The sequence below is a fragment of the Gymnodraco acuticeps genome, unplaced genomic scaffold (assembly GCF_902827175.1).
Source record: "Gymnodraco acuticeps unplaced genomic scaffold, fGymAcu1.1, whole genome shotgun sequence".
Lineage (NCBI taxonomy): Eukaryota > Metazoa > Chordata > Actinopteri > Perciformes > Bathydraconidae > Gymnodraco > Gymnodraco acuticeps.
This window is the reverse complement of record NW_022992193.1, coordinates 2,392,711-2,419,498: the sequence shown is the minus strand read 5'-3', so window position 1 is coordinate 2,419,498 and position 26,788 is coordinate 2,392,711. Positions and strand designations below refer to the sequence as shown.

General features: G+C 42.5%; 1 protein-coding gene across 4 annotated transcripts in view; it reads left to right on the top strand.

Annotated features, from left to right (window-relative positions):
* Positions 1-26,788, top strand: part of LOC117539327 (receptor tyrosine-protein kinase erbB-4-like) — a 245,644-nt gene that overhangs the window by 183,740 nt on the left and 35,116 nt on the right. For 3 of the 4 annotated variants that reach the window (XM_034205468.1, XM_034205465.1, XM_034205467.1), the window contains 5 exons: positions 4,286-4,330; positions 6,838-6,970; positions 16,115-16,237; positions 16,931-17,029; positions 20,118-20,303. In XM_034205468.1, the coding sequence (XP_034061359.1) occupies positions 4,286-4,330; positions 6,838-6,970; positions 16,115-16,237; positions 16,931-17,029; positions 20,118-20,303 (586 nt within the window). The remainder of the gene's footprint in view (positions 1-4,285; positions 4,331-6,837; positions 6,971-16,114; positions 16,238-16,930; positions 17,030-20,117; positions 20,304-26,788) is intronic. The other variant, XM_034205466.1, reaches the window with a different exon arrangement.

Here is a 26,788-nt window from a genome sequence, read left to right as displayed (position 1 = left end):
GTAAGGAAGTTGTTGTACATGAGTTTTGGTCTTAATATGCGCTGCTTAATATGGGCGTAATAAGGCAGTAGTAGCACAAGAATAGTAATTCTCCCATAATAACACTTAACAAATATGATCTATTCTTATGGAACAAGACATGAAACTATAAGTGTTAATTGTGTCTAAATAACTCAAAATTAGGTATTTATATCTTATAATATGTTTTGGGGTATTGACAGTTCAGCTACCAATAGCAAGGTGATATTGACCTGTATGTTTCATATTTGCACATTTATATTTTTGTAAAATGTGTACTGAAGGTTAGACCCGGGTACAGGAAGTAGGAGAACGTGAACGGGATATAATGGCAGTAGACATCCATGAGTACACTGCCACTAATTTTCCCTATGCAACCTGAAGAGTAAAAGGGTCAAGTCCGTCAGAAAGCAATGACTGTAAGTGTAAGTGTGAGCCTTACACTTACACTGTAAGGATTAGTAACATGTATTGTGTTTATGTGATGACATGTGGAGATGTTTAAACTCAATGAGAAAATGCGTTAGCATTCGCGCTAGCGTTAGCATACACGGTAGCGTTAGCATACATGCTAGCGTTAGCCATACTAGCCTGTATACATGCTTATTGTACAGCTAGCATTAGCTATGTTTACCTTGTTTACACTAAGCGGTCCTAATGTGTTCATCTGTGTATGTTACACTTGCATGTATGAGATCATTAAGTGCCTTGTAACTTCTTTTTTTATAGTTTCACTCCGTTTGAATGTCAGTGGACTGCAAATAAGTCAATAAAGGAGCATGGCTGCTCATTCCCTGGCTCTCAAAAGAGTTTGGCTGGCTGTTTAATCTATGTTCACACTGAGACAACACAGAGAGAGAACAGTACACCTATTGTGTAAGAACATACAAGCAGGTCACACAGTATGATCACAAATACATAAACTCTGTTAAAAATCAGTTTTTATTAAAAAGTACAGGCTGCATGTGTGTTCTCAGCCTTGGAGAAACTTGACATGTTTTGGTACATGTATGTGTCTGAACCTCTCTTTAGTGGTTCATTAATAAAATAGATATTTCAACGTGTGCCTACTTTGTTCATGTACTGTTGAGGTTCATTTCAGTAGTTGTGTGCTATAATGTATTTACAAAGTGTGAAGAGGAGGCAACTTTAGAATAGGGAACCTGTTCAGGTCAATTAGAGTCAAACTAATAGCTTATTGGTTATGAACAAGACTTCACTTTAGAATAGGGAACATATTTTAGATAGAAATACCTCATTAGAGTCAAACTACTAGCTTATTGGTTATGAACAAGACTTCACTTTAGAATAGGGAACATATTTTAGATAGAAATACCTCATTAGAGTCAAACTACTAGCTTATTGGTTATGAACAAGACTTCACTTTAGAATAGGGAACATGTTCTTAGATATAAATAGCTAATTTTGAGTTGTTTAGACTTAATTAACACTTGTAGTTTCATGTCTTGTTCCATAAGAATAGATTATATTTGTTAAGTGTTATTATGGGAGAATTACTATTCTTGTGGTACTACGGCCTTATTAGGCCCATATTAAGCAGCGCATATTAAGACCAAAACTCATGTACAATAAGTTCCTTACTTGCAACAAATAAGCACTAATTAGAGGGTTAATGAGGAAAAACTCTCAACTAATGGCTTATTACTTGTAGAATATGGTCATGTAGAATAAGGCATTAATAAGTGTTTTATAATGACTAATAAAGAGCCAATATACTGCTAATATGCATGCTAATTAACAACTCGTTGATGGTTAATTTGTGTACCTTAATATAAAGTGTTACCAAATACAAATATGTATATCCTATATATACACAATCAACAGACACATTTATACATGTGCACACATTAAAATAACAAAAACACAACACTCATAATAATAACTATATACATGTATCAGTTGATCTGTCGACAGACAACTAACAGTTTGAAATATGCCGGATATAGATGGTAAAAAACAATTCCATTAATTGATTTTGGGTCATTGTGGCTGTGTTTTTAAATAGCTGCCTTAGCACGCTATCCAGGAAAACACAGGGGGGGTGGTTCATATACAGAGGAGAAGTATGTGGAGCAAACAAAGTTAGAGTGCTGAAACCTAGCAACAGGGCTGCAGATATGATCCAAGGTGGAAAGAGATGGAATGTTCTCTCTCACGTAGCAGGAGGTTATTTTTGCTATTACAGCGACCCTTTAAGTGTTCATAGTATAAGTGCACACTGAGTGAATAGGCAAAAACAACCGATGTAAGAGAAGCAGGGAGAAAAGGTACATGTGAAGCTGTTGTTCTTCCCGTGAGCCAGTCACAACCGTTCCCGACCGCGTGGACATGAATCTGTCGTCGGCATGACAACACCTCCATCACGCGTTGTCATCTTATCCTGCCCTACGGCCACGGGGCGCTGCGGATTGACATCCAGACAGAAGCTGTGTCTGGGTATTAGAGGCCTTGAGCCGCAGTGAGACATTGGCGAGGTCAAAGGTCAGTGTCAGGGACACAGCGGCGCCCTTGAGGCGGGTAAAGTGTGTGTAGCTTGCTAAAGGACACTTCAACAGTGCAGACGATTAAACCAGGCGCCTCGTTACACCACCTTCGAAGGCTTCTCGAGGGAAGAAGACGGAGATGCACGGAGGGAAAGATACAGCCTTATTCGAAAGGGAATGGTGCATGGCGGTGTTATGAAGGCATGCACCATTTATTAGGGTTAGTTATTGTAGTTTGATAATAAAGGTAGTTTCCAGATTGCTGCCTTTTAAGTAGAGCTCTAACTTTGAAATCTGACTACACACATGTTCAACTTATCCTCAAATGTTCAACTTGGCTGAGTTTGAACACGGCATCATTTGTGTTTAGCTCTCCATGATTTCATTGCAATAAATGTTTCCGACGGTCGCCGACTTCACTAAATCATGACACCAGTTCGGGAAAAGTCTGACTTTATGTGTGTCAATTCTGTCTGCTAGTCAACAAACAAACAACTTGTTTGAATGCTTGTTTTCTGAATGGACTTGTGATTGATAATGGCTATGCTAACGTTTGAGCTTCTCCATTAACACTCAAAACAACTTAATCTACTCCAGAACTGGCCTTGGGATTATTACGTTTACTTCAATATTAAAGTTATCCAAAGAAATCCTGAAGTAGTAGCCTACGAACAATACAAATCACAAGAAGCATTAACACAAGAGACACTTTCTAAATGGGCGAAGAATATGTTCTGTACCTGCCTGAGGATGTTTATTGTCCGACTACTCTTTTGTTCTCCAGGAGGGAAACTGACTAACACGCACACACACACACACACACACACACACACACACACACACACACACACACACACACACACACACACACACACACACTCTCTCTTTAGACAGTGATTAATAGCTAATTGGCTGTTTGGTGCACCGTTTAATTGACAACCGAGCGACTTTGGAGGAGCCACAGTTGTCACCGATTTAATTCTAAAGTTAGCACGCTCTCCTAATTTGCTATGTAATTTGTTGTGTCTTGTGTGAAACGCACCCACACACACACACACACACACACACACACACACACACACACACACACACACACACACACACACACACACACACACACACACAGAATCATTCCAAACCCGTTCTTCTGTGTCTATCCTTTTGTTCAAAGTTCTCCACTCAAGGAGATAGAATTAATGAGCAGCCGTCTGCATTTCCTACTTACCTAAATGCAAAAAAGCCTCATCATTCGATGGCATGTTAACACGACAGATTTATTTTATTTCTTGTATTCGGAAAGAAGTGAAAGATTCTCCAGTGTCAGCTGCAAATCAGACTATCAAAACCAAAAAAGCAAAACATCTGGAAGGAACTTGCAAACCTTTTTCTCCTTGTTTAGGGTCAAATACTCACTGGAGACAAGAAACACTGCAACTTGCCACCTATGAAGTCGATTTTTTATTTTAAATAGATCGTGAACGGGAGACTGCTTTCTGGGAATTTCCCTAAAGGCTAAACACCGTATTCAAAAAGCTCCCAGATGATGCTCCTCAATCCAAAAATGTTACATGAAAGAAACAACAACAATGCTTTTTCTCATCCAAATGCTTCTTCATCTCCTGTTGACAAGTGTTGGTCCGTGCTCGTGGATTCAATTTTGCGCAGGTGACAGCTGATTGACGCGGGCAAAAGACACGACGAGGTTTACTCATAACCTGTCCCCGGTTTAATGGATGATCTCTCTTGGTCTGTTTGCCCTGCAGGTGCGTCGGGCTGAGACTCCAAGATTGTGTCGGGATGATGGACAGGTAAGGGATCTCAGGATGTGTTTGTAATGTGGGGCAGGGAGACCACCATCGGAAACCTGCCACTACTCATTAATGTTTCCCATGATGCTCAGTAACAAGTGTCAGTTTGGTTTGTTATAATTGTTTTGTTCTTGTCTAATTCTTCTGGAAAAAAACGTACGCCCACGTTAGCAGTTTATGATGTCATTCGAACTATAGATAAAAATGAAACAAATCTGAAAGGAACAGTAATCAACAATCCATTATATTGAAGAGAAGGCAAAAATATCTATGGCGAATATCTCCAAAATCAACATGGAGACGTTTTATTTTGGGAAGACTGTCGCTATACATATTTTGGCATTACATGGTATGTCTCTAAATAACTATACTGTGCTACATCTACTGTAGTAACACAGCTACTAAAACTATTATAAAAGTATAATTTATAAAAGCATTTTGTGTACATCCACCTAAATAGCCTGAAGGCACGACAAGAACTCCATTAAAAAAGGCCCATAAAAACAAGTGATCTTTTACAGTAAGAGCGTGTTCAAAGGAGTGACAAACTCATTAGAATTTAACCAAACCAGCAAAGCCATAAAAAGAGGGTCTTGAGCTGCTTTTAAACCGAGGGAACATAAATGAGACCTTTTTTATTTCCCCCTGGCAGGCTTCTGCTGAGTCTCTTGTTCTTTTTGCTCTTACAGCGGCACCATTCCCCCGTCTCGTTCGCTGACCTCGTGTCGCTTGTTCCGCTGTAAACCCTTTCTTCCTAATTGGAGAAGTCCTTTCTCTTGTCTCCTGCTCTACTTTGTGTCTCCCTCTTTTCCCTCCATGTCTTCTAATCTCCCCTATATGTCCCCTTGTTGTTGTTTCTCCTTGTCTCCCTGTTTGTTAAATCCATGCCAAACTGCTGCATTACTATTCACCACATGGCTGTATATCTCATTATGTCGAACCCCCACAGCCTCTTTGTACATTTCAAGCTACCCCCCGTCCCCCGCCCTTCTTTGGGGTCTTCACAATCGATATCAAAAGCAGACGGCACCTTGCTATCCGTAGCTCCATGGTACATGAGACTTCCATTAGCCGCTAATGGCCTTTACAACTAATAGAGTTTTGGAGTCAGGTAGAAGCAGGTGGTATTTTATGCTATGTTTTTAAAAGAATAATTCTGGCGAGAAGGTGACAATGGAATACAGAAGGGAAGGATAAATGAAAAGACACAAGTGCAAGAGGTATGTAAATGGCAAAAGCATTAGCGGTGTTATTATCGAAGAGGAAGTGCTTTTAACTTCCAACCTTTAGGCCTGACTTAAGCAGATTTCCCCCTCTCCCCACCCCCAGAAGATTCAGAAGCAATTTGGGAAGGATTGGTGCTTTTAATACCGCATTTATTAGGAGTTATAGTCGAGGAGGACTTACGCTGGGAATCACGTTTAAATTCCATTAAAGCAAAAAAAAATCCATTTCCATGCTGTGTTAAATAAAGGACTTTTCTCCATCAAGTTATTTTGCCGTATGCTGTTCAGAAGGTGAACAAAATAATAGAATATAGACGTACAGATGAAACTTGAAAGTGTTGGTGTATGTAAAAATGAAAATACGGCTTTTAAATGTATTTATCGTAACATTTCACACATTTTTCAGCACACTACAGAAGTATAGGGTCAACATGTACCCCGTACACCTCAGCATCGATTAAGACAATACATTCTTTCTTTTAAATATTTTATATTTATGTTGGAGTGGCGCAGTGGGCTGTGCGTTTGATCATCAGAACAAGGGGGCGTTGGGGAACTCCAGTTCGAAACCCGCTTCCACTCTGCGTCAGGCCGTTGTGTCCTTGGGCAAGACACTTCACCCAAATCTGCTCCTGTGGGTAATGTCCACAGTACACGTATGACATCAATGTGTACTTGTAAAGCGCCTCGATGACTTCGAGGTGTGAAGATGGGCGGTGTGACGCAGTGGGCTGTGCATTGATCATCAGATCAAGGGGACGAAACCTGCCGCTGCTGCGTCTGTAAAGCCGTTGTGTCCTTGGGCAAGACGCTTCACCTGAATGTGCTCCTGTGGGTATTGTCCACCGTACATGACCATTACATGTATGTCTGATATGTATGTGTAATGTGTATCTGTAAAGCGCTTTGGGTCATGGAAAAAGCGCTATAATAAATATAAGGAATTATTATTATAAATCTACAACGACACACAACAAAGTTAGTCAAAAAAGACCTGAATGTGTAGTTTGGATGTTTTCTTTCCACTATTCTAAAAGAAAACACGTTACGTAAGCACAAACCCTGACAGTTAGCATCTCTAGCCTGGACATAACTAGTTGAAAGGATAAAGATAGAGAGGTGTGCAAAATGAAGAGAGAAAAAAGGAATTAAGGAGAAATTGTAGTCGTTTTTTTGGTACGTTTAAGAAGTGGTTATTGTCTGAGCCTTGCACTTCCTCCCAAATTGCCTTTTTTGGTTTCCTACAATGTTAATGCTTCTTCTCTTCCTCCGCCTCTACAGGACACCGCTAATAGCAGCTGGCATCATCGGCGGCTTATTTATCATCGTCATTCTGGCGCTCAGCGTGGCCGTCTCTGTCCGCCGCAAGAGCATCAAGAAGAAGAGGGCCCTGCGGCGCTTCTTGGAGACGGAGGTGAGAGTTTTCTGCTGCTTTTACCATGACTTTTGTCCGAGGGTACAGCATTTGTAGAATTAATTGCAGCTACAGAATAAATGAGTAATAGCTCTGGGGTTAGTAATGGCTTTAGTGTTTTTTATTTGAATCAATGTCTGTTGAATCATGTTCTTTCGCCTAAGGACATAACACAAAAGGGGATTGAGTCTATGGCCCACTGATGGGTGTCTTTGATGGCATTTCCGAGAAGTAAATGCCTAACTTAGACACTTTTGTATGTTTTCCTGCTCTAAAAGCCTTTTCCCTTTATCTTTTTGGTTTGTTTTGGGTGCATCGCTCGCCACTTTCTTTGAGTTTGTTAGAAATCCTTTACCTCAAAGTGGCAGTGCACTTTTCCAGACGAATTCTAGACTTAAAAGCAAACCTTGACACATTAAACCTTGGCTATGGTACTTAGCCAAACCACGCATTGCGCGGAAAATTATGCACGGCCACCATCGCCCCATCGATCTGGCCTTGAAGGGAGTTCATTTCTTGGAAGCATTAGACCGCCGAGCAGACTTTATATTCAGAGGAGAAAGTCAAAGATTGAGGTGTAGGTGAGTGCAGGGTTGATGCGCTGATCACCCTAAAACACACTCTTGTTCCAGCGGTTGTGTCACACGGCAGGTCCGCCGAGTGGCCTTGCCTATAGGAGTGGGGCAGGCTGCCTGTCACTCTGCATTAGTATAATTTACAGGTAGAGGCAGCAGTGTTATAGACAGCTGTCAGGCTGGAGAGGGGAATCGGAGGAGGGCGGCCATGGGCACTTTCTGCCTCGTCCCGGCCACACACATCCATCTTAATCAGGCGGGCCCTGTTCCAACAGCATCTTGACTGGAAGGGAAGTCTTCAGTCCAAGCATATTCACTAATGTACTGTCGCAGTGAAGGAGAGGAGGGGGGGGGAGTCTGCAGGGGGATCTTCTTGACCCCTTTTGCATCTCCCGTTATAAAGTTACTGATTTGTGACGGTGACGCAATCCATCTGCAGATCCTTTAAAACATATTCCTCAATTCAAGTTCTGAATATGTTTTAAAGGACACCTATCATGCTATTTTTAAGCTACTTATTTTTATTTTGGATTTCTACTCAAACACGTTTATAGGCTTCCTTGTGCAAAAAACACTTTATTTCTTTCAAATTGTCTGTCTAAGTATACCTGTATTCAAATTCCGTCTACAATGCTTTGTTTTAGTGACTGTCTCTTTAAGAACCACTCCTAAAAAAGCTGTCTCTGATTGGTCACTGTTTCTTGGTCTTCCGTATCTTGGCCAAAAGTAATTTATCTGTGTATTTTTCCAATGAAACGGTATTGGTAAATGATTAAACAATCACCAAAGTTAATAAATGTACCCTAGACGGAATACTCCACCAGGGAATCATGAATTATTGCCAGCCGAGTCAATTTTCCCAACCTCGGGGAGACCTAATAGAGTATAAAAGTAATTAAACACAATCAAATCTTTAACGCCTGACACAAGCTGGCCTACGGATTACAGACAGACCACTTATTAAGAGTAGGTCATGGGTTCCATCCCCACGACACATTAGCAGCTGTGTTTTAGTGTCCCGAGTATCACATTAGCTGAATGGTGAGGAGCTAAGCTCTGGATCAATGTTTGATAGTGTTATAATGTGACGTTGTGATTTATGCCAGCATGGATGTAGATATATCATCCGTAGTCATCACCTCAGTTAAAAAATGAAGGTTTTGTTGTAAATTGGTATTGTGCAAGTGGTGAGGGCACTCGTTCTACAAAGTAAGGCAAAGCAAGTTTATTAAAATAGCATTTTTTAACTAGGCATTTCAAGCGCTACACATACAACGTCAAAAGGGCAAAGGAAACACAATAGGTTAAAAACCTGTCAAATCAAGTAGAATACAACAGGGATGAAATAAAATAGTAAAAGTTATAGTTACATGCAAAGAATGATAAAATAATCATGTGTCTAAAAATACAGCTCAATTGTACGGAAGAGGATTAGGGCCACATAACCATTTTTTTGTGAGGATTTGAAAAAAAAAAAAAATATTTTGTTCTGACTTTTTTCTCAGAATTCTGACTTTTTTCTCAGAACAAAAAAAAATTATATTTTTTTCAAATCCTCACAAAACATTTTTCTATGTGGCCCTAATCCTCTTCCGTACAATTGGTATTAAAATGTTTTAAATAGAATTTTTCAAAGTTAAAAAAAAAGTTAGAATTATGTGGTTTTCTTTGTCTAATTATAAAATCTACTTTTGTTGTATATTATTTACCATTATCGCCATTCAGAATCAGGTAGCAGAAAAAATGCTTTTATATTCTTTTCAAAGGTGTAGAATCTTGCCTTAAGCTAGGAACCCTGTTCTCCATGTTTAATGTTGACTCTGAGGGCAGAAAGCAGCAGCAGTATTTCAGAATCAGTTCTGTTAAGGCGGTGGTGGTTTCCTCACATCTCTCTGGGATTTGAATTCTTCCTTTTTAACATACAGTATCAATATATGCATTCACACTGCGTGCATACTTTGTGCATACTCTGTTTACTTTCCATCTGAATGCCTCTCTCCGCTCTCGCCTACCCAGCATACTAACAAACCTGCGCTCCCGCACCCTGTATCATACTTTCCACAGGCTTCTTTTTGGCTGATGAAACAGCACGATAGGCTTTAGACGGCTGCAGAATGTGGATCCTCTATTCAAACGAATAATAGAGCCGAGGCTGCGAATGGAGATCAAGCTTGTCTGGGTGAGGGATTTGGGGACAGCCATGGCTCAGGGACTTCCCTTCTCTTTCCCTATCTGCCATTGTTTTTCCTTTTTCAAAACAGAGAGCTCACCTCTTGTGTCAGACAGGAAAAAGAAAGCCTTGAGTCATGCTGTCAAAACGTGATCCGAGCACACGGCCGACATTTACATATCAATGACATGTGTCAAGGCTGTTGCAAAGCACACCATTTCCCCATTTGTTCTAATATTCTTTTCTCGCGCCCCCCGTTTAGTTGTTCTTCTTTATTTTGATCTCCATTCACCTGTCTGTCTCCCTTGCGTGCAAACACTTTATTCTCCTATCTTTTAGACTCTGTTTTTGTTGTTTCCCACACCTCACCTTGAAGGGGGAAAAAGCCAGACTCACACTGTCGTGCCTCTTAAAGGAAGCCCCTGAAAACAAATTGCTTTGCTCGCAGGGAGAGAGCGCACAAACAGCAGAGTCCCCTCACTGTTGCAGCGTGACCCCGGGCCTTGAACTCTGACCCCGGTGCAATGAAGCAGGACTAATGCACTTGGAGTCACCCTCCCTTTATCCTTCCCCCCAAGGTCCTCTTCCAGCAGCGTTGTACAGACACATGCCATGTGAGTGTTTCAGCACCGCGGGCTGTGGACAGCTCCCATGCTGCTTACATGCTCTCCTCTGTTCTCTTACAAGAAGCATTTCAGCGTTCAGAGGAGCTGGACAGCTCCCGTTGTTCACGCCAGGGCAGGCTGGCTGAACAGAGGCACGGGATGTCGTTACAAAAGCCAGCTATTGTTCAAATATACTAAAACTCATGTTCAATCTAGTCCAAAAAAATCACATTGTCATGTATTGAGGCCAGGGCACATTTTTGATGTGCACATTTCACACCTTTTTAATAATTTGAAAGGAAATACAAATAGCTTTTTTGCAGCACAATTAACAAACCAGACTTCTTTTAAAGTCCAAAATTGAAACATTAGATTCAATTTATTTCATTTCAGCCCATATTTAGAAACCCTCCCTTAAAACCCTTTAGGACTTGCCTAAAATGTCGATGTGATGTCGCTACAGTATTCAGATTGCTATGGCGGCGCGTACACAACGCGAGGCTCAGCGTCTCTCTAGAATTAGCAAAATAGTATTTATTTGTCTACTTTTATTAAGTTTGTTCACTCGGAACAGCCTTTCACTAACTTCATACAGCCGCCAACAACTCCTAAACATTGGACTACGCCATTCCAACTCTTTAACAGATTATCTCCGTATCATTCCGGAGATCACCGGAGCCTGCTCAGTCTACTCTGCCGAGCGGTTGTGCACACAGACGGCGTAGCGACCGTAAACAAATGCGGGGGAAGCGAGTAGGGCTAAGAGCTAGGCTGAAGCTAACACCGCATCGGCTCGCCCTACCCAGCATTTTCCTCGCCAATCTGCGGTCTATAATGAACAAAATGGATGAGATACGACTAGGCATCGTCAACCACAAACGGATGATGGACTGCAACATCATGATCTTCACGGAAACATGGCTAAACAGCGGCGTTCCCAATAGCGCCGCTAAGCTAACTGGGCGTAACTTCTTCAGAGCAGACAGATCAGCTGACGACTCCCGTAAGACCAGGGGAGGGGGGCTGTGCATGTATGTAAACAAAGCATGGTGTACAGACTCTGCTATTGTCAGCAGTCACTGCTCAGCTCATCTGGAATATCTTTTTATTAAATGCAGACCCTTCTATCAACCCAGAGAGTTCACAGCAATCCTAGTAATAGCCGTATATGTAGCCCCGGATGCTAATGCTAAAATTGCAATGAAAGAACTGCACACAGCCATTAGCCAACAACAAACTGCACACCCTGAGGCAGCTTTCATTGTTGCGGGTGATTTCAATCACTCCAGTTTGAAGACTACTCCCCAAATTCCAACAACATGTCTCTTGCCCCACGAGAGGCAACAAAACATTGGATCGTGTTTACACCAACATGGCCAATGCATACAATGTCATCCCCCTCCCCCACCTGGGTCAGTCTGACCACCTCTCACTGTTCCTTTACCCCACATACAGTGGGGCAAAAAAGTGTTTATATATTTTATGGACCTTAACACAACAAAAACAAAATAACTCATTGTGGACTTCAGGAAATTGAAAGGCAACACACACGCTCCCATCCACATAAATGGAACGGCGGTGGAGCGTGTGTCTAGCTTCAAGTTCCTGGGGGTCCACATACCCGATGACCTCTCATGGTCCAACAATACCACCAGCATAGTAAAGAAGGCTCACCAGCGTCTTCTTCCTGAGGAGACTAAAGAAAGATCACCTCTCTCCTCAGATTCTGGTGAACTTTTATCGCTGCATCATTGAGAGCATCCTGACCAGCTGTATCACAGCCTGGTATGGGAACTGCACAATGCTCAATAGGAAGACATTGCAGAGGGTGACGAAAATCGCCCAACGCATAATCGGTGTCCCACTCCCTGCCATCGAGGACATCCAGGGGATACGGTGTTTGCAGAGGGCTCACAACATCTTCAAAGACACCTCTCATCCTGCAAACTATCTGTTTGTCCTCCTACCCTCGGGAGGCGCCTCAGGAGCCTCCGGTTCAAGACCAGCAGGTTCAGAGTCAGCTTCTTCCCCAGGGCTGTTACCCTGTTGAACTCTGCCCGCTGATAGACTCAAGCCCATACCCACCACCCACCTGTTTATATCTTTTACTGTCAATGCCGTTTACACTGTATATATTCGTCTGTTTATAGCCTATTTATAATTATTCTATTTATACTAATTCCATGTATAATTATTCTCATTATGTAGACTCCTGCACTGCTATTTTGCACTTCTGGTCAGATGCCTAAACTTACATTTCGTCACTAGTACATGTACTACGTAATGACAATAAAGTTGAATCACATCACAGTATCGTTACAGTCATTGTCTGCTCCAATGAGGTTCGAAAAACTTTGAAAGACACAAAAAACACTGACCAATCAGAAAGGAGTAGACTTGTTTTGGTTCTCTTAAAGAGACAGTCACTAAAACAGAGGGTTTCAGACGGACGGTCAATACAGCTGTTTTCCGACAGACAGAACACAACGATATATACATTTACTTTAACAACATTGATTGTATTTGAGTAAATTCACAATGTTGTGCATTGTGAATGATAACCAAATATGCAATAAATAAGTCTGATGGATCAAGTAACGGCACAATTAGAACTGTGTGCACAAGATGGGTTAATAGAGATTGTTTACAGATCTAAGTGATTAATTTAGTAACTAAGCAGTACAGTACAAAGACTGCTCTTTAAATGCAGATGGAGGATAAGTGAGATCACTGCTGCTGGGATGGACTTGCTAATACCAAGAATGAATGTCCTTGCAGCACGCTCTCCTGCTATCATGCTAATCCTAATGAGCTCACCATGTGTCATTGTGGTTTAACAAGAATATTGTACAAGGCCATCATGACACCCAATTTAAAGAGGAAAATGTGGTGATTATTGTTGTATGGAACAATGTTAGGGAGAAAATGGTCATGCCTTCAGCTAGTTCTTTTAGCCTAATAGTTCAATTAACATTGGAAAGGACTCTCATGCATGTATCCCCTTGGTGCTGCATTGTGTCTTACGATCCTTTTAGTAATACCACATTTCATTACCCTCTTTAACCTTCATTAAGCTATTCTGACTACAGAGTTAATATTGAATGATGTCCCTAACAACAAACTATTCTGTAGCTCACCTAGTTTCACCTAATTCCACCTACACAGCACAACAAATGTAGCATTGTATATGTTAACATGAAAGCGTACACCCGAGGGTTTTGCAGTGCAACTTTCTGTTTGAGGACGTTGTTAACTTACTCAATACGGAATAATTCTGTGAATGTATTCCTGCTCGAGGCTTGAACACACTGCTTATTTGTCCAATGAAGCATCCGAATCCTCTACGCCGAGCCACCGGCGAAGCTCATTTGGCAAAGGCGAGGTGCATTATTAGCTGGTAAATAAAGTGGCGTGATGAGTGTGTGTGCGTGAGAACGAGCACAGGAGAACTTTTCAGGCCATGGGTGTGCGGCGTCTTATTTAATAGACTCCTCCACTCCTCATCAGAGCAGTCCAGCTTTGTCCTAATGAAACAATAACAGCTACAGCCTTTCACCATCTGCTCCTACTGCTGCTCCGTCACCTCCTCCCTGTGCCTCGTCTGCGATCTCTCTCTCTCTGAATCTCTTCATTTCTCTCTACCTAGAGCACCTTTTTGTTCTTGTTATTCAGGCATTGTAATGCAGCAACAAGCTGATGCTCTTTGGCCAACTATCAGGCTGATGGATGTGACCAAAGCTTGTCCGTCTTGTCGTTGCAAATACATCTGCTTATATGTAATTTATCACTTCATGCAATACGTTCTTTTGAAAGACTAACAACATCTCAATAGGTCACTTTGGTAGTTCTGGGTCACCCTGGCCTAAAGGATGTTTTAAATGTAGTTGATATGAGGTACTTCCATCCAAATGCAGTCTATTATCTATAGTCAGTGGCAGCCGGCATGTCCCCAGACAGGAGCCATGCTGAGTCTGAAGGTAAACAATGTACTGCTGTGGAAGGGGACTGAGATGATAATATCATCCTCAGCCGGTTTGCTTTCAATCCCCAAGGCCAAACTCCGGAGCTTCGGGGACAGAGCCTTCTCTGTGGCAGCCCCGAAGCTCTGGAACTCACTCCCCCAAGACCTCCGTGAGTCTGAGTCCCTCACCCTGTTCCAGTCCCGCCTCAAAACCCACCTTTTCAACTCTTTATCTATAAAGCCCCCCCCCCTCTTAATCAACTTCCTCCTGACTGCTTTTCTGTTGTGTTTTTTTTTTTTTTTTTTTTTTTTTTTTGTATACCCCACCTCCCAAATGTATTTTAGTTACCTAAAAGAAAAGACTGCAATAATACATTGATATCGCTTAAGGTACGCTATATTTAGAATATTTTAATCTATTCTTTATCCAAATCAAGCAGTTCCTATTGATAAAAACTATGATTTTATTTGCAGAAAGTCTCTTGCGCGTGAATTGCTAGCGTAATTGGTTGTGTAATCGTGTGACTGATAGTCACACAAAAAGCAACGATATTTCAACAATGCGAAGAGATCTAGGTCATGTCCATTTATTTTACCATCAGCCGATAATGAGTCGGATTCATGTCAAAATATCTCAAGTCAAATCGAACAGTAATGCCGTTGACTAAATGATTAGGATGTAGGTTATTATACATTATTATACAACCCCTGTGTCATGCTCCCTCCTGCCTCCTCACTCCCCTCTCTCAATATGTATCCCTCATCCTCCATCCACTTCCCTGTCAGCTCACTCACTTCCTGCAGTGACATGTCAGCAGGCCAACACCGCGCCTTCAGGCCCCGGGCCATAACAGCAGCCATTAAACGACGTGTCATTGCCGAGCTGTGGGCAATGTCATCCATTCTGTTGCCCCGCCTGGCGTTGCGATGGCCGCTCCTATTGTGCTGATGGTTTTATATCACATTAAGTAAGTGCTTGTGTGGCTGACCGACTGATATATGGTCTCATTATATTGTTTGATGGCCGTGGTTGAGCTGGGTGATTATACCGCTGATAAACCGCGGCGAATGAGGCGCCCGATAGGCTCATTAAGACTCGTATCGATCGGAGGCATTGACTTCCTGTGGAGGTATATATATATGCTCTATATGTGTGGTGTCAATATTTGCGCTTATGTGGAATATACATGTGTTCTGAGATACATGTATGCTCCTTCCTTTTGGCTCAGTTTTCTCCTGCTCGGTTACAGCTCCTTTATATTTACTAGCCGGGGCTTTGTTGAGCGGCTACTGGTGGGGCGGGCGGGTGGCCGGCCAGCTGCTGGGATGCTGTTCAGTGTCAGCTGTTACTGGCAGCCAGGCAGTGCGGAGGAGGCTTGTCATAACCTCGAAATTGGAATTGTTTTGTATGTGCACAGCTGGTGAGCCGCTACTCTTTGTCGGCTGTGATAGCAGGTGACACCACCCTGTGATTTGCTCACGCCGCGGCCCACATAGGTAACTGCCAGTTTCGACAGAACTCCACACACCTGAATTATTTGTATTTCCTAAATCCCTCCGTGCACCAGCCAAATTCACGACTATCAGGACAAGGCAGGCTGGCTGCTTTTTTTTAAAAAGCCTCCTTCTCTTTCCAAGACTTGTTTTTTGTTGATTAGAATAAAAGGATGCTCCACTCTTAAGACATGTTTATGCATACAGAGTGCCAAGAGCAAGAGGTTACAAGTGCTTCAGGTTTTACATAAAAAAGCCAAGAGGAATGCTTTATTTTCCAAGCCATAAAAAGAGTTGACAAGGATAAATGGACTTAATTTGTGTTGTGCGTTTTGTCAGCTGGTGGAGCCCCTGACCCCCAGCGGAACGGCCCCCAACCAGGCTCAGCTGCGGATCCTGAAGGAGACGGAGCTGAAGAGGGTCAAGATTCTAGGATCTGGAGCTTTTGGAACAGTGTACAAGGTCAGTGTGTTGAATTGTCGCCTCCTCAGGAAGACAATCAAATAAAAAGCTTTTCCGCTTGCAATTATAATTGACAACCTAAACAACAAGCATCAACATGTCCCTTTGTGTCAGTGTCTCCTGACGGACATGAGTCCAGGGCCGCTCAAGGACCTGGAACAGAAACTGGAGTTTGCTTGCCAACTTCACTGCCCTTGGCAAAATTATTCATAACACCCTGCAACTCATTAAATACGTATTTGTAGCTTCTTTTTTTACCACCAAGGCCTTTGGTAAAGTTAGATGTTATGACCATAGCTTATCTACATAAACAAGTGTTACAGCCAGATAGGAATCAGAGCTATTAAAAAATGTACTTGTGAGTGCAATATCTCAGGACAAATTAGATATTGTTTCTTCAAATGTGGCAAAAACAACCACTTGGAAGCAAGGATGAATTGACTAAAATGTGATAGTTAAAGGTCACTGTGACCTCATGTTAGTCCCATTTTCGTAAAAGCGATCTCTCTAGCCCATGAGGACATTTCTTGAAATTCTGCACGAACGTCAATGTTTCAACAGCTGCTAGTTTTATTTGTATTTGAGGAATGTAAGCGGGACAGAAGACACTGTTAAACACAGGAAGTCCCCATCAACATCATCATGGCTGTGTTTATTGAAACTGCATTTATGTTGATTACTTGTACATTTCAGGGCATTTGGGTGCCAGAAGGTGAGACAGTGAAGATCCCTGTTGCCATTAAAATCCTCAACGAGACCACCGGCCCGAAAGCCAATGTGGAGTTCATGGACGTGAGTATTTATGCCGCCGCAATTTCTGTTTGTGTGCCCGAGCCGTAAAGCCTCAGCCTTGTGGAAAGAAATGGCCGAGCCTGTGACTTTGTGGGATTGTGCATTCGGCAGTAAATTCTTACGAGAGTACCATCTCAGTCAGAGCCGGTGATAAAGTGAACTTCACAGCGCTATGCAGCCAGGCATGTATCGAACGAGAGTCTATTAAAAAACAGCACTTGTTTATGAGAAATGGCTTTATTGGAATCCAGGAGTGATAGAGGGGAGTAGGAGAGGAGTAAGCTGGGGAGTTTCCAATTCTTCCTCCCTTATCTTCCTCTGTCTTCCACCTATCTTTCTTTTCACACACCTCTACTGTAATTGACTTATAACGAGGTTTCGCAATCTTCAATATCGTCTTGGAGGTTTGCTCCAAACTGTTCAAAACTTAATATAATAATGCATCAAAAGTCTGGAAATAGCTGCTGAATAAATGTTAGTGCAATTTATGGCTCACCAACATTAATGTTAACACTGAGAGAGATAAATAAAACACAAACACAGACATTGGTTGAGATGAATTATTATTCAGTTGCGCAACAACAATAATAATCTGGAGTACAACATCACCTGCCAATCGCGGAAATGTCCCCGTAGCAACAATCATACAGCATATATAGCCACTGCAATGAACACCCACACATGTTATCATGCAGCCTACCACACATGCATATGTGAATGCCACACTTGTATATGTTTAAAAGTCATCATCTCATGACATCCTTAGGAGTAGTAAACTAACAAAGGTTAACTGTTTTTTGCATACAGAAGGATCTATCTTTGCTAAATAACTATTCGGCTAAATGATGAAGCACACAAGCTCTGATAAGCTTTGGGCAAAGATAAGCTAAAACGTTATCATGAAGTCTTCAATTGTAATCTTGTTTTTTTGCGAGAAACTCAAGTTAAAACCTGGAAACAATTGATACAATGTTCTCATTCTGTTCTGTTCCTGCGTTTTCCTTACTCATCTCCCTCTCCTCCTTCCCCTGTTAATCCCAGCGGGGGTCTCCGTCCACCCAGAGCCAATATGCTCCGTCTGCCGACTTGTTAAACAGCAATCTAAAGGCAGGCTCACGCTTCACAACTGGGAAACCGGCCACTGGAGTGCCGGCTCCAAACACACTCGGAAAACCCAAACCCGCATAAGCAAACAGCGCGCACTTTACAACAAAAGGCCCCCCGGGTGGCGGCGGCCTCGCATGTAGGTGATTTATTTTTCTTGTGTCGACATATATGTGACGCGAGAGTGCGGGGTTGATTATTTTGTGTGAAATGCAAAAGCCACACTAATTTAGCAACACACACTTTTGCTGCGGCGGCGTCTTCTTCTTCTGTGTGTGTGTGTGTGTGAGCTAGATGGGAAAGGAGGGTCAGCCGGCAGTAATGGAGGTCAGCGCTCAGGGAGATGAGAGAGAAACACACACACCGGTGCACACACACACACGAGGAAGAGTTTAGCTGGACGTAGTTTACGAGTCGCGAGTGTTTTGGGGTCACCGGCGCAGAATAAAAGCTCCTTCGTCTTTCTATTACACGCACTTTCCCTCCCTTTTTTCTCTTCATCCCGAGGTGTTGGCTGGAGTTGTGTAATGTCAGGCCAGTTGCAGAGGAGCAGTGAGGGGGGGGGGGCAGGTGGTTTTATGAAGTGGAGATGTAGTGGCACTACCTTGGGCCGCGAGGCTCTGTTTAAATCAGAGCCCTGATGGTGCCAAAAGCCTCTCTATGGCCTATTGCCCCCCCCCCCCTCCCCTGTTTAGAATTAATCCACACGGCCACCACTCTCCCTCTAAGCTCATTCTTTAGCACCTAAATTTAAAAAGGCACCTCATTTATCTATCAGCCAGCCCCAGGGCCAAGCCTGGATATACACCTCCTCGACCGTATGCAGGGAGTGCGTCCTTGAGTGTGTGAGTGTGTTAGAGAGCTGCCAAGAGAGTGTGTCCGCATGTGAGAGCGCGTGACTGAGAGGCTGGAAGTGAGTGTTCTTTAAACTCCGAGTGCAGCTCCTGCTCATGCACGCACACGCCGGACACGAGTACCAGCCCTCGCTATCATGACACTTCATCACCGCCGCACATCCGTCTGCTCGCAGCGCGGCAATAACAATTACCCGACGTGGAGTCCCAACTGCTCCCACCTCTACGTCCATCTGCTGCGGGAAGACACGCATTCACACGCAGAGATATTGGAAATCAAACACACTGTATTGGAGAGGCAGTGTGTAAATAGGGCCCCCCCCTATTTACACACTGCCTCTCCAATATGGTGGCGAAGTCGATAGGGAGTTGGCTTGGCAACTGGGAGGTCACCAGTTCAAGTCCCGGCAAGACCAAGTGCTACCGAGGTGTCCCTGAGCAAGGCACCGTTCCCCACACTGCTCCCCGGGCGCCGTTCAAAATGGCAGCACACTGCTCCTAACACTAGGATGGGTCAAATGCAGAGAAACAATTTCCCCACGAGGGATTAATAAAAGTCCATCTTATCTTATCTTAAATGCTCGACTCACGTTGCGTTGTTTCAATGCTGCACCATTTCATAACCTCTGTGTTTTATACACCATCAAAAATGGATGAAAAAAGCAGCTTTGAAGAGGGTTTCTGCAGGATTTTCTCGCACAGTGGGAATACTCTGTGGACAGATGCTGTGCATGCAGATACAGTCATCATCCCACAAGTCCTAATTTATGCATCTTACTCCACCTATAGTAGGAAGTCTGTGGAATACAGGGCAGAGTTATACCATGGATTATAGATGCAAGGACAGACACAATTCTACTACTCCTCCATGAGTAGAATATCCACAGCAGGTGTTCCTAGTCTTGATGTTGAGATTCTGAAGGGTCCAACACAAATGATTGTCACTTTACTATTCTAAATGTGATGCCAAGACACTAATTGATTGTGGAAATAAAATACGCTCCTATGTTCCACAATACATAGATCAGGTTTAGAGTAAATAGAGGAAAGACTTGTTTTGTATTCACAGCCATGAATTGCGACAGCCTTCTTAGTCCCTCTTTGTCCCTCTTCCCCCCCCTCTCACCCAGGAGGCCCTGATCATGGCCAGCATGGAGCACCCCCACCTGGTGCGTCTGCTGGGCGTGTGCCTGAGCCCCACCATCCAGCTGGTCACGCAGCTCATGCCCCACGGCTGCCTCCTCGACTACGTGCACGAGCACAAGGACAACATCGGATCGCAGCTGCTGCTCAACTGGTGTGTCCAAATCGCCAAGGTAAGCGACTCGGTCGCGAGTGGACGGCATCTGGCGCTTGGCAGGTGTGACTCTTGTTCGAGATATTATGGGTTTGTGTTAATGTCATCGTGACTTTTTTTTCCAAAGCCAGCATGTGGCGGATGGTGACATGAGGAGGCTCGCCAAACTCAGTGTCACCCCGAACAAGGTCCAAATTTGCAAAAACATGATATTACTGACGTTCCAAATTCCTATTTAAACAGCTTTCTAAACAGCTTGAACAATGTCCATGATCCCAGTGACTTTTCAGTTACGTGCACCAGGCTTTGTAGCATTGTAAGATATATGCCAAATGTGCGCCGGTTTACTGTTGTTGACTTGTTTTTAATCTCTCTCCAGTTCGGCCCTTATTATCATCACTATTTGACACGCTGATCATTTCCACAACCCTTCACAATGACTTGAACTCCGTTTTAGAAGCACATCAACACGCATTATATCCTTTAGGGAATGAGTGACAGGGCAAGAAATTGACAAATTAAAAGCCCATTCTCCGAGACAGCAGTAAGGCTTGAAATACTGTGTGTACCTTTGCTTAGCTACAGAGCATTTGTTTGCAAATGAAGTCGATACAGATTGCTAGTGTGACTATTGGGTGAGATTTGAAGTTATAACTCTGGGGTGGTAGTAGGGTGCTAGGCTGCTATTACATGCTGGGTAGGCAGACATCTGCTGTGATACAGAAGCTTCCCCCAACATCAGCTCTGACAAGACAAACAACTGTTTATATTCTGCCAGAGTTGATTTTGTGCTCTCCAAATGTGCCAGTTGTATAATGAAGATGTGTGGTTCTATCCACTTAAGTTTCCTGTGCCTCCATGAAGCGCTTGTAGAATACAAATATTCCACTGGTCAAGCCAAATGCTCTTTGTCTACTGACAGAGCACCTGTGTTGCTTAACCGCAGGCCGAAATTCAAGACAAAATGATGGTAAAAAATCATATTAACAAGTCAGGGATATTGCCAGTCGTGGAGTAGCAGATTACAGAGAAGATGCAGAGGGACGTGTGTCTTTGTACACATAGCTAACTGAAATGAAAGAGTGTGATCACAGTACTTGAAGTGACAAATCAAATGGAAATCAGCCATTGTTTTCCCCCACAAAAATATAATTGTCAAAGAAAGGGAAGTTGACGTGTGTTGGGAAATGTTTATTTGGATATTATTATATATACATTGGGCCTTTTTTCATCAAACAAACCCTTTTTTATAGGGTGGGTGATGCCATAAAAAAACAGTAAAATCATAAATGACATGTTCATAAGTAACCCGCTTTGCCATTCTTCATATCATTTCCTCTTTCCAAAGGACTCCCCTGTCTGTCAGGCCTTTGGAGTTGATTCATATTGGTCATCGTTAAAGGCAATATTCTCTTCAGTCCACACGCTTGTTTCATCTATCTGAGTTTGGGATGAGAGCTCTGGTCTCACCGGGTTGTGGGTTAGTGTGGGAGGTCTTAACCCTTAATTCCCCCATGATGGATGATTCCCAAGAGCCGGAGCAGCAGGTTACTTAAGCAGGTACTTATTGCCGTAATTGGATTCGATTTCACCTGTAGCGGCGGGGGGGGGGGAGGAGTGTCTTCTAGATGGGAGGAAGAGCCAGAGGGGAGATAATTCACAACTCTCTTCAAAACACACTGTACATACATGCAATTGTGTATTATTTGATTCCAATAACTGTCATTTCTTGTTGTGCGTTGATGTAGAGTGTGCATGATGGTGCTGGACTGGTTTATTGGAAATCATTTTTTATCGAGTGGAATTGTGAATCAATTTGGTCCAATCAATATTGTTTCTTGTGTTCCTACTTTCCTCTGAATTACTATCCTTTCCATTATTGCTTCCATTTCTGTCAATAATGGTTTGGAGGCACATCAAATGGTCTCTAGCTATTTTGATATCCGAAGAGAATTTTAAATTGATAGAAATCTATGAAGTTAATGGTTTCAAGTCTTCCTCAATACACCATCCAATAGATGTTGAGATGTGTTCATCTGGAGTCACCAAAGTGCTTCCCCTAAGACATGATGCTAGCATGGCTAACAACTAAGCTAAACCACATCAAACTGCTCATGGATCAAATCGAGTCAATTACATTCTTGCTGATACAGGTGTGTTCCAAGTTGCAGCAGGGAGTCTATTTAACAGCATGTCATGGAGTTGATGTTAATGCCAGGTAGCGTGTTTGCACTGTTTTATTAGCCTCTTGGATCCACCCCACAGGTCCTCAATCACAAAGCCCCGAGATATTTTTCAAGGCAGAAAAAGACAGACATTCTCTGCGCCGTGTTACTTTCCATTCATTTGTGCTTCTTTGTGTGTATTTGAGCACATGCCAAAGTGTGTTTGAGCATGTGAGGAGAATACATAACTCCGAGACCTCTTCCCTGAGTGATCTTTGCACTCTCAAGGTAATGATGGGGAACCTGTCCTCCAGGTGAAACGGCATCCTTCGGAAAGGCACACCATTTTCTAGAAAAGGGTAGAACAATTTTCCCTTGGACTTCAGTTAGCTTTGAAAAGGGTATAGTTAAGACAGAGGACAGAATACAGGAAGGGGAGTAAATAACATAGAGAAGGATATAGAGGGGCCATAGGATACAGTTGATACATTCATCAAAAGCACCTTATTGTATCCCTTATATTAAGAGTGCCAGGAGTAGAATTATTGGGTTATAACTTAATAACTTCATCATATCATATCCGCTGTTCAATATGAAGCTCTCGCCAGAAAACAGTTAGCTTAGCTTAACATAAAAATGGCAACATGGAGGAGAAGCATTTATTATAGCATGGTTTTCAGCTTGGGATGCTTTTGTTATTACGTCTGAATATCTTTAACGGTGAGGGGGGAAATCAAACCAGTAGAAGAAAGACTCCATACACTGAAACCGTCTCTTTGTCATCACCTTTGCTCTCCATTATATTGTGAATGAAAGAATCATTACTTTGCTGCTAATAATTGCACTCTTCCGTAGTGAGACATGGTAAACCTTCTAATCGTGACCACACAGTATATCCCGAAGTGAATTAAAGAACGTCAACACAATTAATTCAGGATATATAATTGAAGCAAGTGTAGCCTGATAATGTTTGACACAAAAAGGGAAATACCTACTTCTGAAATGTCTCCTATAGCTAAGGACTATTGCACAATGGAACCAGTGAATACCTCAAGACAGCGCCTAAATAGATGAAATGTACCGTTTCACCATAATGTGGTGGCAATTTGCCATTTCCCCCCAACCATCGCCACAACAACAGCACGAACAGCGCCCGTGTGTGGGTTCTGACCCGGGCAGGTGACCGCTGCGCCGCAAATTGATTGGCCGAGGCCTGTCGCCAGGCAGTGACTCTTCATCACTGAGTGTTTTGGGCATTGAGATAATGGCCCCCATTAATCTCCAGCCACACTCAGGGCTGCCCCGCTCCCACCGCCACACACACACAATGAGTGACGCTCGCACAACGGCGCACACATGCTCTAACACACACTACACCGGACACACACAGAGGTCTCTTTAGATCTGTGTGAATGGCTTCTAATTTATTAGTCTCGATCATTCTTTTCCTTTTTTTCTACGTCCCTTTTTACTTCTTCCTGTTTGTGTCCTTTCCTTTATTTCATTTCCTCATTGTCTTTTCTTTACCTCTCCTACAATCTTTATGTCCTATCCTTTTATATCCTTTTCTCTCTTTTTATGTCCTTTTTTTGTTTCCTTTCCTTGCCTCATCTTTTATGTCTTCAAATCATTTTCTCTCCTTCTACTGTCTACCCATTCTGCTTTATCCCTCTCTTGTCTTTCCTCTACTCGATTCTAAACATGTATTTAAATCTGTCTATTCTCCGTTACCATGGTGGCCATGTGCTTGGGCTCACAAAGGGCAAAGTTGGCCGTAGATCTCCTTCCACATACCCTGAAAGTGACCCTGTATGTGTTTGTGTGCAAATGTTTGTTCAGTTGTAGAACACTAGCTCTTTTTTTAATGACCCCGTTCTCGTATTTATGTCTCTGTCTGCATCTCCCTCTTGTCTCCATCTTCTCTTCATCACTCACTAACTGATTCTCTCGTTTTCCCCTTCTCTTTCTCACACTCGTCCTCTCACACACACACATATACAGCATCTTTCTTTCATTAGGTTTTGGATTATTAATGGTATAATTAGGTTTGGGATGTATTTTAATGAACAAATCAATCACTGAATTAAATATGGGATCGGAACTGAGTGTATGCGAGGCTACGGGAGTCTTTTAATTTGGCTCCCATCTCCTCCAGTCTAACTTTCTCTCTCCCTCCGTCCTCCTCTCACAGTCTCTCCTCAGGCTCAGTATAATGGAAGTCGCTGTCCTGCCGGTGAAATGATTGTCTTTAGCAGTGAAGCCCCGGCTGGACATGGATCTTGATTGGTTTGTGGGGGGATGGCGCCTTGATGGAGGCTTGAATCTAGGCCACATACTAACATTTTGTTGGTGAGCAGTGAAGGTAAACACACCCACTGGCAAACTCATGGACTGACGTTAGAATCCCTCAAGTAGCACTCTTCAGTCTTGGCACGGTTTTACAAATTCACCTCAGATCATTTCTCCAGCTCAATCCTGTACTATTTTGAAACATGTTTGGAAGCATGTGTGCATGTGATGTCACCTATTAGTTTGTGGACTACAGTTACATCTGGCCAGCGCCATATTGGTTTTTAGTCATTGCAATTCTGTAAGAACACACTTTGAAAGAAAACCCAAAAACAACTGTAGGCCCACTCCTCTATCATACATGTGCAATATGGTCTACTTTAATTAAAACTCCACCTTTTACAACATGCTGTATTTTAAGTAGAATTGCATCAAGCAATTGAACCCATTGAAAAAATTTGTAGGGTAATTTTTTCATAGACTTCTTACTGGACTTTTTTTTTACAAACAGTGGAGCATTAACCAATTAGAAAATCACTTCCTAAGGGTAATAAATAAAGTTAAGATGCAAGGCGCTGACACATTTGCTTACATTTTGAGAGAAGGTTGCCTCTTGGTGTACAAACACCATGGCAACATCATTAAAATGGACAGTGCATGCTTCGGGCTATGTGCATGGAAAAGCACATACAGTCAAAAAAGCACTCTCATAAACACACACACTTCTTTTTTCGATTGCTTAGTCAGGGAAAGTCAAATCTGTGCACTTTTGAAATGTGTCTCCCAATCTTTGGCCCCATGTGTGTCTTCAGCCATGTGTTTATATTCTTGTGGGGACACACCAACGTGTACGCTCCCACATCAGAGTGTGCTCAGATTTGCATCCCAAAGTGGCTCCCCGGAGATGCCACCCGATGACTGGAGATCCAATCTGGTCAAGCTTAGCGTGGATCCCTCTGTGTCATTGGCTTCCCTGCATACGCTGCTCTGTGCTGAGCAAACACATCTCGCCTGTTCTCATTAGCCAAGCCTTAACACTTCTTTCCCCTCCTGCACTATCTCTCTCCCTGCCTCCCTGCCTCTCTCAGCACATATCCTTCATATTTTCCTCCCTCATTGAAGGATGGATTTCAGTCTTTGCTTTGAATCAAATCACCTTCTTCTCCTTGTGCTATCATGTTATCCCATCTCAATAAGAGTGACGTCTCAATGGACTGCATGCAGGCTTGGACATGTGTATTTAGACATTTACACCCATGTTGAAATATGTTCTGATATTGTACCCTTGTGATATGTATGTATTGTTTGCTAGGGCAATACATTAACTTTATGTAACAGCAACCGGCTCAAATATATCTGTCTGTATATATGTCTCATGCTATTTGAGCAGGCTTTCTTTTGTGTGCGTCCTAAGAGTGCTCCATGCTCCTTTTGGTATCCCAAGGAGTTAGTAGAACACATCTTTGTTTTGCATACTGTATATAGCCCTCACACCTTTATACCTCATTGAAAACCACTTAGCCAACTGCCTGTTAGCTCCCTCCCGTGAGAAACCCCAAGAGATACTCATAAAGCATATCTACTTGGATCTTGCTTGTAAGATTAAACATGTTATATATTTACATATACAACTATATTAAGACAACATGCTAGAGTTCAGAGATCAGTGCTTGTCTCCATCATGCCGATTTGAATAGAAGGTGTTTCAACAGAGACAATTGTCTATAGAGCGATGACAACAATTATGATTATGGACTGAACAGTAAAATGACTCCTGCCAACAGTGTTAGTTTATATTCCTGTTAATGGATGAGAAGCAAACAGATCTGCCTGTTTATTATTAACATGTTGAATGTGTGTTTTCTGAGGCGTGCCATTGTATGTTAGAACTATTGTTTTAATGTATGTACTTTTGGCCAAATGATATCCTCAGGTTTAATGCCATTTTGGGTGGCTTGCATTTGCTTACATTAATTCAAGCTTGTAGTGTACTTTATCTTAGTTTAAGTACATGTTTGTAAACCACTTGGTTTGTTAAACCTATTTTGTT